Genomic DNA, 16,238 nt, shown 5'->3' with positions numbered 1-16,238 from the left:
GCGTCACAACAACACGCCGCAGGTGCACCATCAACATCATCACAACACAAGCCCACAGGAGGCGCGTGCATGCACTCGTCACTGCAAGCACGACCATTTTCTTCACGAATTTTGACTATCAACTGATGTGCCACTTTAAATGTGTATTTATATTTTATATACATATATAAAGTGATGTTTGTTTGTGCAATAGCAAATAAAATAGATGATAAAAATGAGGACGAGCTGCATTTTGTACGAAAGTACACCGTAATCTGCAAGTACCCTATACTAATGCAAAAAAAAAAAAAAAAAAAAAAGTAACTATAGGATGGCTCATGCAGCTGCAACATGCTAAAGTTGAATTTTATTTTACACGCACACGCACGATCCTTAACATAAAGAGGATAGTTTTCTATAGCGATAGATATTTGCTAAGATTGCCATAAATTGTAAAACAGTATTTTAGAGGCTTAATTTTTTAAACTTTACATGACATTAAATCCTAAATATTTTGTAAAATTATGTCATATTTCATAAGAATTTATGCAAAATCATCACGTTTTATTTAAAAACGATTTATATTCAATTAACTTACGTCAAGGTATACTGTTATACTATAATTTAATATTCTATTTGATACATACAAAACAGTTTTACAGTAAACAGTATTTTAGAGGCTTAATTTTTTAAACGACATATTAAATCATAAATATTTTGTAAAAATATGTCATTGTATTTCATAAGAATTGATACAAAATCATCACGTGTATTTTATTTAAAAACGATTTATATTCAATTAACTTATACGTCAAGGTATACTGTTATACTATAATTTAATATTCTATTTGATACATACATTGAATACGATAATGTGCGTATGGTTGTGTATGATGTAAATACATACCTAAAAACAATATTTATTTATTTATTTATGTTTTGTTTTTTTTCTTCCATATACGACGGTGTCGACATACGTCTTTTGGAGTGCGATGGGGTGGGGTGGGGGGTGGGAATTCCCCGTCGGCCCGTATTTAGATTTCCGGCTGCGGGGCCACCAAGGTGTCACATCTTCATGCTCGTCTCGAAATGAGAGCCAATCAGAACACAGCCGGACGTGACGTCACGTAGCCGGCGAAGTGGCCTTTACGAACCGTAAAGGAAAGACGGTCGACATGAGAAATTGCTGGTGGGGTGTGTTTCGGTTTCAATGCAAGCATTTGGCTTGATAGAAAGTTGCCTCTTCGACTCACTCATTTGAGTACACCCGTTTGTGTGTGCGAGTGAGGGGGGGGGCACGCCTCCCCTCCCGCCAAGATTTGCCTGAATCCACCACTACCACCCCTCACCCCTCCTTAGCACCTTGCCTGACTTCCTTCGCCACCTCCCGGTTTCCGTAGTCTCGCCAGGTCGGCTCCTCTAACCGGACTTCCGCGTCATGCCGGCGACACACCTGAACTCATCAACGTTTGCGTGGCAGGTGCTTCCACTCTGAGTCTTTTATTTTTTCCGTGGGGGGGGGGAGGAGCAGAGGGCATGCCCCCCGATTCCCTCCGGGTGGAGAAGAAGTAGAAGGAAGGAAGGAAGGAAGGAAGATGTTCGATCAGGCCGCAATGGGCGACGGGAGCCGCCACCGCTGCGGAGCCAATCCGCTGTGTCCGGAGCGGCTGGACGCCAACCCCAAGTGCCGCTCGCCGGCCCACAGCTCGTCCGACACCCCGGGGACGTCGTCGTCCACGCCCACGTCCTCCAGCGAGGACGGCCACGACAAACTTTTGGGAGTCGACCCCGAGTACTGTCGGAGGATTCTGGTCAGAGGTGAGTAGCCGACATGGACCGCTTTCACGAAATGTTGATCAAAACAAATCTAAAACATATAAGCATGCAACATGTGAAAAGAGTCCGTTTATTTTTATGACATATAAACAAGAATAAAAAAGGTGGGCTTTGTGTGACTGAGCTCTTAAACTGGCTTCAAAATAAAACACTAAATCATTTTAATATTGGCTTATTTTTTTAGGCCATGTTTGTTTGTTTGTTTTTTACCTATATGTTAACTTATTTTTTTAACCAAGGGTGCATCTCGACACTTTAAAATAATCGCCTCAGTCATTTTTTTCAGATTTTTCAGGAAACACACAACAAAAATAATAATAATAATGAACCATTTGCATCACGAGGGAGATGATTATGGCATAAAAAAAAATTTATTTGCAAAAAAAAATGACGACGGCATTTATTTGAAAGGGGTTGATGTTATTTAACATTTAGCTGTCCACGCCCTCGATCCTATATGGGGCCATCAGAGAGCAAAAAATAATAACTATCATCATCATCATCATAAATCCATTCGGGGCAACACCATAAATCGATAGTGCAGTATAGATGCAAGGACAGCAAATTAAATGGGGGGAAAAAACAAATACAATTGGTGCAACGTGCAAGCTGCTATATACTATTTAGAATAGAAACGTATAAAGTGTGTGTTACGCGAAATAGTTTTATTTTTATGTGAGTGTCGAAAAATGTCCAATAAAATGCGATAAAATATGTGGATCGAAAATGGGCTGTTACTGATTGGTTGTTAAAGGCCTAAGGGTATTTTGAGTTGTGTGGATTTGTTTCAAATTGTTTTCGTCTTTTAGGCCGAGGGGTCACGCAGAGTTCAACGCATTCACTTTCGTTGCTTTTTTCTTTTCTTTCTTTCTATGTCTGCAGAAAAAAAAACGTGGCAATATCGCTTCACTTTTGCCGTCAAAGTGCAAAAAATAAAACAAACAAAAAACAATGGAGACATTTTTCCCCCCATGCATCCTGCACGCGTTATTGGCTCATTTCGCTACAATCATATTTTATTCAGGGACGGCTGTTCATTTTTTTTAGTTTCACGGCTTCCATATTTCATGAGTTGAAACGTGTGGACAAAGAGCAGCTCTGTCTGACCAACAGCAACAAAAAGACACATCAATGTTTGCCTCTTACAGCATAAATTCATGCATGGAGGTGGAGGGGGGGAAAAAAGATCGATGTGATCTCTTTTTCGATACAGAAACAAAACGTCGTTATACATAATGTATATATGGAAAATGTTATGTGTACTATGAATGTCTAATAATGGAATGAGTCATAAAAACAACAGCTCAGAGAGTTGCACAATTGCATTCCGCTGTCTTCAATTAAGAGTCTATAATAATAATAATAATAATAATTATTATTATTATTTTTATTATTATTATTTATTAATCTTACCAGTCATATTGATATATTGTTACTAGTACTTCATTGCTACTACTACTGTTATGATAATCGTCATCGTTATTGTTATCATTGTCATATGATCATACTGTTCCTATTATTGACTATATGTATATATATGTAGCCAATATTTAAACAAATTTGGTAGACTACATTTTACACAGAAAATTATCAATCTAAACAGAGTAAAATTCTACATTTGGAAGAGAGTAAAATATTCAGTGTAAATGTCAATAATATAAAAAGTGTACATTTTCCTCTGTTTGGACCGGGACCAAATATATAAGAGTAAAAAGTACAAATGTATGATTCTGTGTATTAGGCCTATATTATTATTATTATTATTGTTATTATTATTATTATTATTATTATATGCAGTTGTAGTAGTGTTTATGCAGCTGCTGCTTTTACTACTACTACTACTACTACTAATAATAATAATAATTGTATTTATTGCATATGTTGTCTAACAATATTATTACACAAAATATATTTTTTTAGTTGTTGTAGTATGTTATCTTTATCAGTAAAGTAGTACTAGTGTTTGTAATGCATAATTGAGTGAATGGAAAAATAATAAATTGTGAATTAAAAGTAGTAACAATATTACAAATTCAATTATTTATACTATATAGCTACTTTTATACCGCTACCAAAAAAATATAGTTTTTCCTATTATTGACAATGACCGTGTTGCATTACATTTACCACCACATTAGAAAGTAATAGTGATAATATTGCCAGCATTTTAATGCTTCTATATACTACTACTACTACTACTAATAATAATAATGATAATGATGATGATGACGTCATTGTCAATGTTCTACTAATTGACGTCTTGTTCACGACCATGCTCGTCGGCGCACGCAGACGCCAAAGGCACCATCCGGGAGATCGTGCTGCCCAAGGGCCTGGACCTGGACCGGCCCAAGCGAACCCGGACCTCGTTCACGGCCGAGCAGCTGTACCGGCTGGAGGTGGAGTTCCAACGGTGTCAGTACGTGGTGGGCCGGGAGCGCACCGAACTCGCCCGCCAGCTCAACCTGTCCGAGACCCAGGTGAGAGAGAGAGAGAGAGAGAGAAAGAGAGAGAGAGCACCCAGACACGCCCACTCCACCCGAGACACCGCCGTCGTTTCTCATTGGCTCGCTCGGGTCGGATTGACTCGTGAGCCAATCGGAGGCCTCGACTTCAAAAGAACACAACCAGCGTGTTTTTATCATCATACTTTTATTTTTTCAACTATTTATTTTCATTCGCATTTTGCAGTATTAAAAAAAGTAGTCCAAAGTAGGCCTATTTATTTCTTTTCATTTTTCCCGCCGGTTGAATCTTCCCTTATACAATCGTGTGAAAGCACTCAAAGCAAATTCAAACGTTTGAGACGCTAGCAAGGAAAAAAAAACCATCATAGACCTATCATACATTTTGTCATGTTCGCTCCTAAATGCCAAAACAATACCTCATTGAAAGACCTCAAACATGACGGTATCGGCAGTTTGATTTCTAATAATATTGTATAAAATGACCTAATATCCACCGGTGTGTTTGCCTTTGGACAATTAAAAGCTCAGATATGATTGTGAGCAATCTGACATATCTGCACTAACAAAAACAATGAAGGTGTATTTAAAAAAAAAACTGACTAAAGATGCCTTTCCTGCATGGAATAAAAGACACATTTATTATTAGGACTTAACTTGATTTTTTTTCCCTCCCCCATTTTTTTATGTAGTTTGTTTCTGCAGTCTCCAGGACTGTCTCAGAAAATTAGATTATTGTGATAAAGTCCTTTATTTTCTGTAATGCAATAAAAAAAAACAAAAATGTCTGGATTTACTTGGAAACACTTGCAGGTGTTTTGAGTTAATTCGACGATTCAAGTGATTAGTACACTTTTTCATGATATTGTAATATTTTGAGAGAGGATATTTGAGTTTTGTTTAAGCTGTAAGCCATAATCAACTATATAAAGATAATAAAAGGCTTGCAATATTTCAGTTGATTTGCATTGAATCCAGAATGTATGACATTTTTTGTTTTTTTTAATTGCATTACAGAAAATAAAGGACTTTATCACAATATTCAAATTTTCTGAGACAGTCCATTCAAACTGACGGGCGTCAGCACACACTGCCGCTGTTTAAATTGCCTCTGCTTAATTAAGACTAAATAAATAAATAAATAAATAAATATTTTAATTAACTTAATAAAATCACATGATGATGACTGTTGGTTCATTAAGCAATCCTACCTTAATTTAACTCAATTACCTTGTGTGGAACTTAATTGACTTAGCATGGATAAACATAATTTATTCATAGTCGTACATTTTATTTATGTAGTTTGGCTCAATTGAAACAGGTCAACTTCACACCTATAGCCAATTTCCATGAAACTTCAATGCATCTTGTGTATGTTTTGCACTGTAAAAAAAAACAACAACCCTGTTTTTACGGGGAAAACCGGCAGCTGTGGTTACTAGGGAAATTCAGTCAAAAAAAAAATAAAGATGGGGAAATGTAAACAACTTTACAAAACAACTAGTTTATTTTACTGGTATCGAATGTACAAGAAACAGTAACTGCTGCTGAATTTTACTGGGATTCAAAGTACAATAAACAGAATCTGCATGTAAATTTTACAGAACAAAATAGTATAAAAGCAGCTTGTGCTTGGAAAATGCGCTTATATGGCGCTTTACTACCTTACACGGCCCTCAAAGTTCTTTGCGTTGTAAATACCCATTTCACAGCATCAGAAATAACTGGACTTAGATTAACTTGCTCATGGATCTTTAACGTCGTCAGACTGCATTGGGATTGAACCAGCAACCTCAGGGGTGTAGATCGACAACTCTACCACTAAATCATGATAACCTGTTGTTAAGCTTTTTTTTTTTTTTTTTTTTACAGTGTGGGAGGAAGCCAGTTGACCCCAAATAAAATTCATTTGTTCTACTGGACATTTCTCGACATTTTAACAGAGATGTGTGAATCTTTTATATCCACACTACACATCCTGCCATTGGCTGGCGACCAGTCAGGGGTGTGGCCTGACGGCTTGTCACTTGTCAGTGACCTCAAGGCGCATGTGAGAGCGTGTTTGTTGCTAGGTTGGTCAAGTGGCGGCCTTGTGTTCCAGCCTCGACGCGACATGACGCCAGTCGCGTGTCTCGACGCGGTCCGTGTGCGTATTGTCCCAAGCGGACGGCGTCTGGCGGGACGACACAGCCGCCATGACGCATAGTGCCGCCATTGTCCCCACGTTGGTGACAGGAAGTGAGGCAGAGGCCTTTGCTTATAGCGTGACCATGTTTGGCGTTGGGAAATGCAACTTTTGACTTTACGTTAAGAGGAAATTTGGTGGAAATTAAAGAACTCAAATTTTGATACAGGTTGTTTTCGAAAAAAAAAAAAAATGGTGTCAATTCAGCAAAAAACATGCAGCGGGGGGCCACAAAACTGGTCTCACTAGTCGAAACAAAACATTCTGATTAATATTACATTTGTAGAATATGATTTATGAAGCAAAATCCAGCCGTTTTTACCCATCTCGAGGCGGCCATTTTGTCACTTGCTGTCGACTGAAGATGACATCAGTGTTGCTCAGGTCTCAGGTAGCAACCAATCACGGCTCAGCTTCAGATAACAGGTGAGCTGTGATTGGTCGTTGCCTGAGCCCTGAGCAACTGTGATGTCATCTTCAGTTGACAGCAAGTGGCAAAATGGCCGCCCCCTGAGATGGATTAAAAAACAGCTGGATTTTGCTGCTTAACTCATATTCCACTAACGCAATATTAACCAGAATGCCATATTTAGACTAGCGGGGCTGCATAAAACATATTATTGTCAAAAACATATTTTTGGGGGTTGACTTTCAACAGCTCAAAAAATTCAACAAACAGGGCTAAAATCAATCTTTCACAAGTCTTCAAATAAGTTTTAACACACAATTAGCAGGAAAATAGTTTGCAAAGTGATAATGTTGCCACGACTAGCAACTTTGTCATGCTAACCGCTAAATGCTCGCGAGGCATGTCTGACGGAAAAATAATCATTGCCAACTGAGGGTCTAAGTCCTGCATGTTTTCTAAGTTTCTCTACTCCAACACACCTGATTCAATGATCACCATCATTATCCGGCTCCTGCAGAGCTTGCTAATGAGCTTAAATATGAATAAGCTGTGTTGAACGTGGGAAACCTCTCAAACATGCAGGACTCAGGCCCTCGAGGACCGGACTTCGACACTTTGTCTTCTCAAGTTGTCAGCGAGGTCCCAGCCGTGCCGAGAGGATCACCTGAGCAGACGATGCGATGAGAGCGCCCCCTATGGGCAGCGTGTGGCATTGTGTGGGGGATGGGCGGTGGCGGTTTGCCTCATAACTGTCCCAAGTGCTTTTGTGCTAAGGAGGGATTAGGGCAGCCATATCTATCAGCCCTTCTATAAGATGGGGTTAACCCCCGGCTGAACCTGATGGCGACCGCTCCCGGTGACATCTTGAAAGGTTGCTAGTTTGTCAAGAGACTTTTTCTTTCTTTTTTTTTTTTTTTTTTTGTCTCGGGCTGCATTGCACTCAAAGGGCCGTCATGACCGTAAAAGAATAGAAATGTAAAATGGCCTCATCATAGTATTCTCATTAAACTACGCCTAGCTGTGTAGCCGAGCAATTTCTGAGTATGCGTGTAGTATTTAACACGATGAGCTGGTCAAGCAATTTCAGGGTCACCATACAGTAGTAACAATTTCATACTATGTGTGAAAATGTCAACAACGCAGGTGGGGGGGGGGGGGGGGGGGGGGGGGGTGTTGTGTGAGGTTTGGTGAATGAATGAACTTTTTCAGTCCAGTCGAGAATTTTAGATCGTCATAATCCTAACACCTCTTTAAACATAACAACTACATGTTTCCCTAAATGTCTTAAGAATTATTAAACAAATATTAAATTAAAAATAATACTTGTATATTGCCAAATTCAGTTGAAATCTTGACAAGAGCCAATTCCTCTTTTATTCGAATAAAGAGTCAACTTACAACAGATTTGTGTTGGGGGTGTCAAAATTTGTGTGTTAATTTTGAGGTAATTTAAAGTTCCTTTAACGGTGCTATTTTTTAAATTTATTTATTTATGTATTTTTATGCACGATTAATGACCGCCCCTTACTTGCAAAGCCTGTACTGGGGGAAATTCCAGTCGCAACGAAGCAGACACGTCCAAATTTACCAGTTATAAATTAAATAATAATGCATATATTTGTGGAGACTGGGGTCAAATTGTATTTTAAAAATGTGCAGAGTTTCTCAAGTTATCTCATATTAAAGATTAGATAGCGCTTAATATGAAAAGACAAATGCATTGAGTGGTCACCAACGGCTTACAAATGCAGTTATGCCATCTAGTGGCAGAAAAATGACCGCAGCACAAATAAATATCACACTCGTTTTTTTTTTTACAGCACAGTACATATTTGTAATTCTAACTCAATTTGATGAATTATTATGAAATTACGGTATCAATGACTAAAAGATGCAGCCATGTTTCTGTTAACATTTTTCCTCCCCTTTTATGTTAACTGTTGAAGTCATGCGATTAATTATGATTACAAATTTTAACCGCCTGACACCCCTAATTTTCATACTAGCGAGTTGAAAACATCATTTGCAAGGTGCTGTCATTGTCCACTAGATCAATAAATAAATAGATAAAAGTCCAAAAACTCAACATTCACAATTTCTGGAGAAATTGCATGTGAAGGCTGATAAGCTGAATGGAAAAAAAATATGGAATGATATTGAGTGATATGGAATGACATTGAAAGATATAGAACAATGTCAAATGAAATTGAATTAAATGGATGTTTTTTTTTTTATGTCATTGGGGATGAATAAGGATTTTTTTTGTGGGTATGTTAATTAAAAAGTGTTCCCAAGGTGACTTGAATGAGTTGAATGTTTTGAATTTCAATTGGAAACGATGTCAAATCTGTTGTGTTCAATGCATCATTGTGAATGAATAGGGATGTTTTTGGGTGTGAATTTTGATTTTGGGTGCATTGGAATTTTTGGCATGAGGAAAATGGTTCCCAAGGTGAATTGAATGAGCGGAACTGAATTTCAAATGGGGATGATGTGATTTCTATGCACACTGTGCAAAGTTGCGTTTGTACCTCGCGAGTGCATTGGGGGCGGGGCGCACGGGGCGAGGCCCGGCCGGGGCAAAATGCAGGTCACGCCAGATCCACATCCCCTCGGTAATCTGTGGCCCAGCGCTGAACCCTGGATCCCATTAAAAAGGATTTACGTGCAATAGTGTAGATGTACCAAAGGCAGATTTGCTTTCTTCTCCTCTCATCAATTTCCCTCCAATCAAATCCCTCGCCATGGATAGTAGTGTAGGCCCCGCCCCGCCCCGCCCGGCTGCGTAGTAAAAGCTTTTCATGGAACCTTGGGCGTTGCAGGCTTTTCCCTGGCTTTGGTTTGGTTCTCTGAGCCACCGCGCGATCCCATTATACGCGTCATGGCCGCCAGCTGACTCATGAGCTCACTTGCCCGAGCCTCGCGATGACTCCGCCCTCACCGTGCACTGATACCGTCTCACGTAAACGTCCTATCTGCTCGGGGGCAGGGATCCGCTCTCCTCGGGATCCACTTTTCTTTTCTTGCCATCGCCGCGCCATTTGCTCGATGCGCTACACGCTGAATTAAACATGGCGGAAAGAGATTGCGGATTGCATTTCGCCATCAATCTATCCCTGTGAGTTTCTTCATGTTGGAAGCAGATGCTCCCTCTGGTGGTGTGCGAAAGAATCACCACCTTAGTACAATGCAGTTCAGTTGTATTTAAGTTGATAATTTACAAATAATTTCCTTTTTAAGAACTGTTAGCTTTGAAGCATTTTTGTCAATACAACTCATTTTACTTTTATGAACGATGCATTTTATATGTTCATGACACATTAAAACTCTTTGACTGCCAGGCGTTATAAAAACAAAACAAAAAAATCCACAGTGCCAGCCGCTTTTGAGCATTTTAACTCATCTTTCAAGGCAAAAAGAATATTGTTTGCCTTTACTACATATACAATGTGGCTACGAAATGAAAGATCACATTCCATTCATTGGAATTTTACTAATCATCATGAAACGTCTTTGGCAGTCAAAGAGTTAAACAAGACATTTAAACATTGGATATTTCAACGCGCATATATTCAAAAAAATCATTTCTATCATATCATTTCATCTAAAAAAGTCAAGTAGCCTAATGCTAACATATTGTGCAAAATGGCTACCAAAAATTGTCAATTGTTGTCTCACTCGATCTCTCTCTACTGCAGATATTCATACTGTTTTTTTTTTGTTTTTTTTTGGTCTAAAATACATTTCAATTAAAAAAAAAAAAGTCTTTTTAGGATGTTATATGATTAAAACATGATTAATAAACGTTAATTAAAATTAGATGATTTAAAAAAATACACATATATATATAAAAATACATATATATATATATATATATATATATATATATATATATATATATATATATATATATATATATATATATATATATATATATATATATATAAATGCTCTACAATAGAGCAGTGGTTCTAAAATGGGGGTACTTAAACCGCACTCTTTTAAAATTTATTTTAAAAGTACATCCATCCAAAAATCCTGTAAATCCTGTAATTCTTAAATGATGTAAACATTTCAGGAATCTATGATTTTGTAAAATGAATTTTAGATTTAAGTAGGCTTGAGTTCCAAATAGAATGAGAAACCACTGTACAAATGCAGTTCAAAAATTGACTCAATCCAGCAATGATGGCACAGCACTCTGTTTTTAGTCTGTTTTTAGTGATTTTTTTTGTAGATTTATTTTGATATAAACTGGAATAATGACGTTTGAAAGTATGTCACACAGAAGTGACGTCATCTAGCAGCAGCCAATACAAAAGCACCTTCAGATGACATCACTCCCATGGTGGTTTTTAAATATTGTGCACAAGTAATACAAATTAAAAACAAAAGCTGAGCATTTTTAAAAGAACTAAACTAATAGAAACTAACAGAACCACCCTGAAAACTAATTAAAAAACACACAAAAATTCCCAAACTATAATAACCCAACTGCCATATTACAAATAAATTGGTTTATATACTGTAGCATTTTTCTAAGTATGCAAAAGCACAAATAAATGATTTGTACAATTTGTAGGACTAAACACAATTTCTCTTCATAAAATTATGTGGCCCTCAAATGAAAAAGTTTGGACACCCCTGGTGAACATATTCATATTTATGTATATGTATGAACCTTTGATTGTTGAAGTCCAAGTTGGACGTTTCAGCACATTTTGCTGTTTGCTGAAAGTCTAAAAGACCAACAGGTCTTTAGTCCATAAAAATGTCGGTGGACATTCCGTGTTGTTTGCATGCGTGCACCAAGCAGGGTTCATCAAGACCTGGTAAAGAAGCTGTTGCTTGAAGATTGCCGATCACAAATTTGTTTGTGTGCTGGCCACTGCAGGTGAAGGTGTGGTTCCAAAACCGTCGGACCAAACAGAAGAAGGACACCAGCAAGGATTCGGACAAGCGCGCGTCCTCCTCTTCCGAGTCTCTGGCCACCTGCAACATCCTGCGTCTCCTGGAGCAGGGGCGCCTCTTGTCGGGCCCGGCGCCACCCACCCCGTCCCCCCTCCTGGCTCCTCACGCCAACGGTTCTCTGCTGAGCGGCCCCGGGGGCGGCGGAGGAGCCTCCGCCTCCCCTCCCGGCACCCTCCCCGGGGCGGCCTTCGGGCTGCCCCTGCACGCCTTGGCCGGCACCCCGCCGTCCCCTCGGCCGGCTGTCCCGCCGCCGCCGCCGCGCTCCCTGTGCTTCTCCGTGCCTCTGCTGGGCGGCGCGCATCACGAGCTGACCTCGGCCTACGGCTGCGGCTCCTCGGCCTTCGAGCCGTACATGAGGATGGACCGGAAAGAGTCGGATCTCGGCGGCAAGAAAACGGTTTCTTAAAATGACTTTGGAGAGGTGGAGGCTATCATGTGACTCGCGTCAGAGACTCTCCCTGTTGCTTTTATATGCTTTTGTCCAATGTGTGCGTGCGTGTGAGTGAATGTGAGGCGAGCGTGTGAATGAGAGCCAGAACAGCATTAAGTGGTTTTGGTGCTGTGAAAATCCCGAAGAAACACTGAGGCTGTGTTGGAAATCACTCCCTATTCACTATAGTGACGTTGCCGTTTTGCAGGGATCAAATTTGCAGTAAGCGCAGTGGCGTGATCAAGGGGGGCTGGCGGGGGAGGGGGGAGGTGCCGTGCACCCATCCAAAAAAATCTTTGCCAAACTTTAATTTACCCCTTTGAAACGAAGGAAAGTGAACCAAAAAAATGAGTTTCCGTCGAAAAACAAAGGTTGTGTTTTTCAAAATGTATTTAATTATTGTAAACCACACATTCTCAAAAATATTGGAACATAAAAACTATTTAATAATTATTCAATTAAAATATATAGCACAAAATGTAATAAAAATACATTTTTTCAGACAAATTGCAAATGTAATGTACATTACTATAACTGAACCATATTTAATAAATGTACTAGATTCCACAAACGTGAACGTTTAATTCAGAGATGCTTTTGCAGACCACTAGAGGGCGCCACATCCCATCAGTGACATAAAGCACTTCATAGTCATTTTCAAATACACTCAACTTCAAACAATAGCATGTTATTTGTTGAATATTTATGTCGGAATAGGTCGGAATTATGCAACAGCAATGAGGAAATAAAAATTAATAATTACCATATACGGAGTCTGTCATCCAAAAATATCTATATAGTGAATAGGGAATGCATGCATGGTTCCAAACACGGCCTATGTTAGAAAAAAAAAAAGACAAGTGTAGCATTTAAATATGTTATTTAAATATGTTTTGTGGTTCTTGATTTGCTTGTGTTTGTGGGTGAACTAATACTGTGCTAGCTCTAGTTCTGATAGTTTTCTAAAAAAGACACAAGAAGTGTAACAGCCCAGGCTGAACTTAGCTCCTCCCAGATTTGCAAGATCATACAACAATATCTCTTCAACTTACTTCCTTGACACCAATTACAGTGGACCCCTGCATAATGGCCGATTGGTACCTAGTCTTACTTTTTTTTTTTTTTGTTACCCGTTTTATATATATATATTAGGGATGTGCAAGTACTGATACCAGGTATCGTGCCGATACCAACCTTATTTTAAGGTATTGGTACTCGCGACTGTGGCCAATATCAGCATTGACCGCCCTCTTGTGGCCGCTTTATGATCAGGAACTAGAAATTAGAAATTAAATTGAAATTAGAAATACATTGGTTTAATGTGTGTGTTAAAATATAATGATCGCCACATTTTGGTTAGTCGGAATCCCCCACGAATTGCCGGGCTCCACTGTATTTGCTTGGTATGAGCAGGACTTTTGGCACCTGCAACCTTGGGGCATCTCAGGGCCTAACAAACCAACACAAAAAGACCCAAGAAACTTTGAAAATGTGCATGTTTTCTGAAAAATAGGTTTCCGGCGGGAGGGCGGGGTTCTACCAATCGGTGGGGATTCACTGGATACGTTTTTGTTTTTGTAATTTTGGAGCCATGTATACTGCAGTGCCAACTAATGGCATTCATCAAAAAAAAAAAAATTTTGCAAAATTCTCCAACACATTTAGTGTGCTGAAAATGGACCGTCTCGAATTCGAATGCAATTTGTAAATGTCCCACTAAAATTTGGTACAGTGTGGGGGGGAAAAAAAGCAAATGTTCTAGTGGGCGTTTTTGTTCTTGTGAGTTCCTGTTCAAACGATGCTCAAACCATCTCCAACTTGGTGCCCACCTTCAAAGCACTTTATGTTTGCAACTTGATGAACCTCCGTGGGAGTGACAGGCTTGCCTACAACAGCCTCGTTGTCTCCAGTCAAATGCAGTTTTTTTCTGTTTTTTTTTTTTCACGCCGTTTCCACTGGCTTCAGCGGGAAAGCCTTCAGCGAACGCAACTCAATTTGAGTTGCTTCTTTCTTTTTCTAACCCAACCCTCCGCTCTTTCATGGATTTCACCTCTCACGCACTTTTTTTCCAAAACAGCATCTGTAGGGCTGTAAGAAAATGGCGACCTCTGTATGTGGTGATTTTTTTATTTTATTTTATTGTTTTTATGTGATTTATCAGGCCGCTGTTTCAACCCTGTCTTATTGTCTGTAATTATTCCCATGTGGCGCCATCAAATATTGAGCGCAGTGATGGAGCTCAGGAGTCTCAGGCGCCCTCATGCACCCAAAGTGACATTCACTCGTTCATTTTGTGTGTGTGCGAGTTGCATAGGAGGGGACGTCAGGGACGTAATTATTCCCATTTTTTTTATTCCTCCCACGTGTTTGACATGCATCTCCTTTCACATAATTCATTCGATTCACATCATTCCAAATCCATAATATTGCAAAAATATATGCCATGTGGGCCAGTATTTTTCTCATTCCAAATGTTCACAGTTTTCCCAAAATTCAACATTTTTCACCACACCATTGACCTTTTATTCCTCATTATGCCCAATTAACCCCAAAAAGTATTTATTCTCAAAAGCGCATTTTTTAACACAAGATATGGACCTGTTGAAATTGAAAACATTCACGTCACCACAAAATTCCCAACTTTTGATGTTTTTTTTTGTGCTTACAGGCACTACTGAAACACTTTCACATTCACGTCACAATTTCTGTTGCTAATATACACAACTGAAACCCTCACACATGACTTTCAAGCACATTTTTTTTTTTTTCACACACAACTGAGTTTTGTTCACTCATTGTGCACTAATAAACAACTCACACACTACTGAAATGTTCTCATACTACAGACTACTGTCTCTGGCATACATTGTAGTAAAATGCTGATTTACACACGACAAAAGGAAATGCATATTTGAAGTGTATTATGTGTCCGTGTTGTGGTGTGATGGGTGAAAGGGTTTCAGTGGTGTGAATGAGAGTGTTTGCGTCGTGTAATGTTGACGGGTGTCCCTGAAGGCCCCTCCTACTTTCTGTGGGACGCTTCTTCAAGTGCTTTGGATTCCTTCTGCTCGGTTGGCTTCCCCTCTGCCCTGCACGCTCATCACTTCTTTTGTTTGGGCACCACTTGCTTCTTTTTGTACATAGCTACAAATGTGTATACATATATATATACATCATTATATAAATAAGTGAGTCTTTCTGTGTGCTTGGAAGAGAAAAGAAAACCGATAAAAAAAAAAAAGAACTTTCTAAATATGCTTTACAGTTGTATGAATCTTTAACATTTTGCACTTATTTGAAGAGGATTTCTTGTGTTTTCTGGGCTGACTTTCTATTGGCAATCAGCCGTTATGTTGTACAATTTTACTCCTATAAATATATGTCTACGTCATTTGCCTCATGTCTACAGTGTCATGCGTCTTCTGCCCGCCTTCAATCACAAATGTACACGATTTCATATTTGGGACATTTAATTAATTTTTTAAATTGGACATACAATTTAAATTTTCAGTTACATTATATTGTACACACACGCACACACAACTTTTTCATCTTTTCAGTCCCTTCAAATAGCTTGTTCTCTTTGATTTAGTCATTTTGTTTCCAAAGTGTAAATTGACTTGTCCTTGTGAGTTGAAGTGTCAGAAAAAGAGCAACATTTTTACAGCTGCTAAAGCAGAAAGCAGCACATAGCTTCCCCCAACTTATTAAGGTGAGCACATTTTTCTTGAGGCCAAATATATATTTGGCAGATGATAGAGCAGGTTGCAGGAGAAACACCCGCACGCACCTGAAGACCCAAACGTTCACATCCTTGGGCCCAGACGTCAGCATGAGGCACTCGCGCAGAGTGGGACAATCGAGCGGCAGGGTGCCAATTAGGGTGATTGGCACGTCTATTTGAGCGAGGACGGACGGGCCGGCAGAATGGGGACCAGATGGGTGGCCTGTTGTGTAGCTTGG

General features: G+C 39.2%; 1 protein-coding gene across 1 annotated transcript; it reads left to right on the top strand.

The window, feature by feature from the left end:
- The first annotated feature begins 1,064 nt into the window (after positions 1-1,064).
- Positions 1,065-15,675, top strand: vax2 (ventral anterior homeobox 2). The gene is made up of 3 exons (XM_077500656.1): positions 1,065-1,797; positions 4,108-4,295; positions 11,769-15,675. Exons 1-3 carry the CDS (start codon positions 1,575-1,577, stop codon positions 12,249-12,251), a joined length of 894 nt encoding a protein of 297 aa, XP_077356782.1. The 5' UTR covers positions 1,065-1,574; the 3' UTR covers positions 12,252-15,675.
- Positions 15,676-16,238: the final 563 nt, after the last annotated feature.

This window comes from Festucalex cinctus, chromosome 16 (assembly GCF_051991245.1).
Source record: "Festucalex cinctus isolate MCC-2025b chromosome 16, RoL_Fcin_1.0, whole genome shotgun sequence".
Classification (NCBI taxonomy): Eukaryota; Metazoa; Chordata; class Actinopteri; order Syngnathiformes; family Syngnathidae; genus Festucalex; species Festucalex cinctus.
Note: the sequence above shows the minus strand (reverse complement) of the source record. Positions and strands in the feature narration are given on the sequence as shown.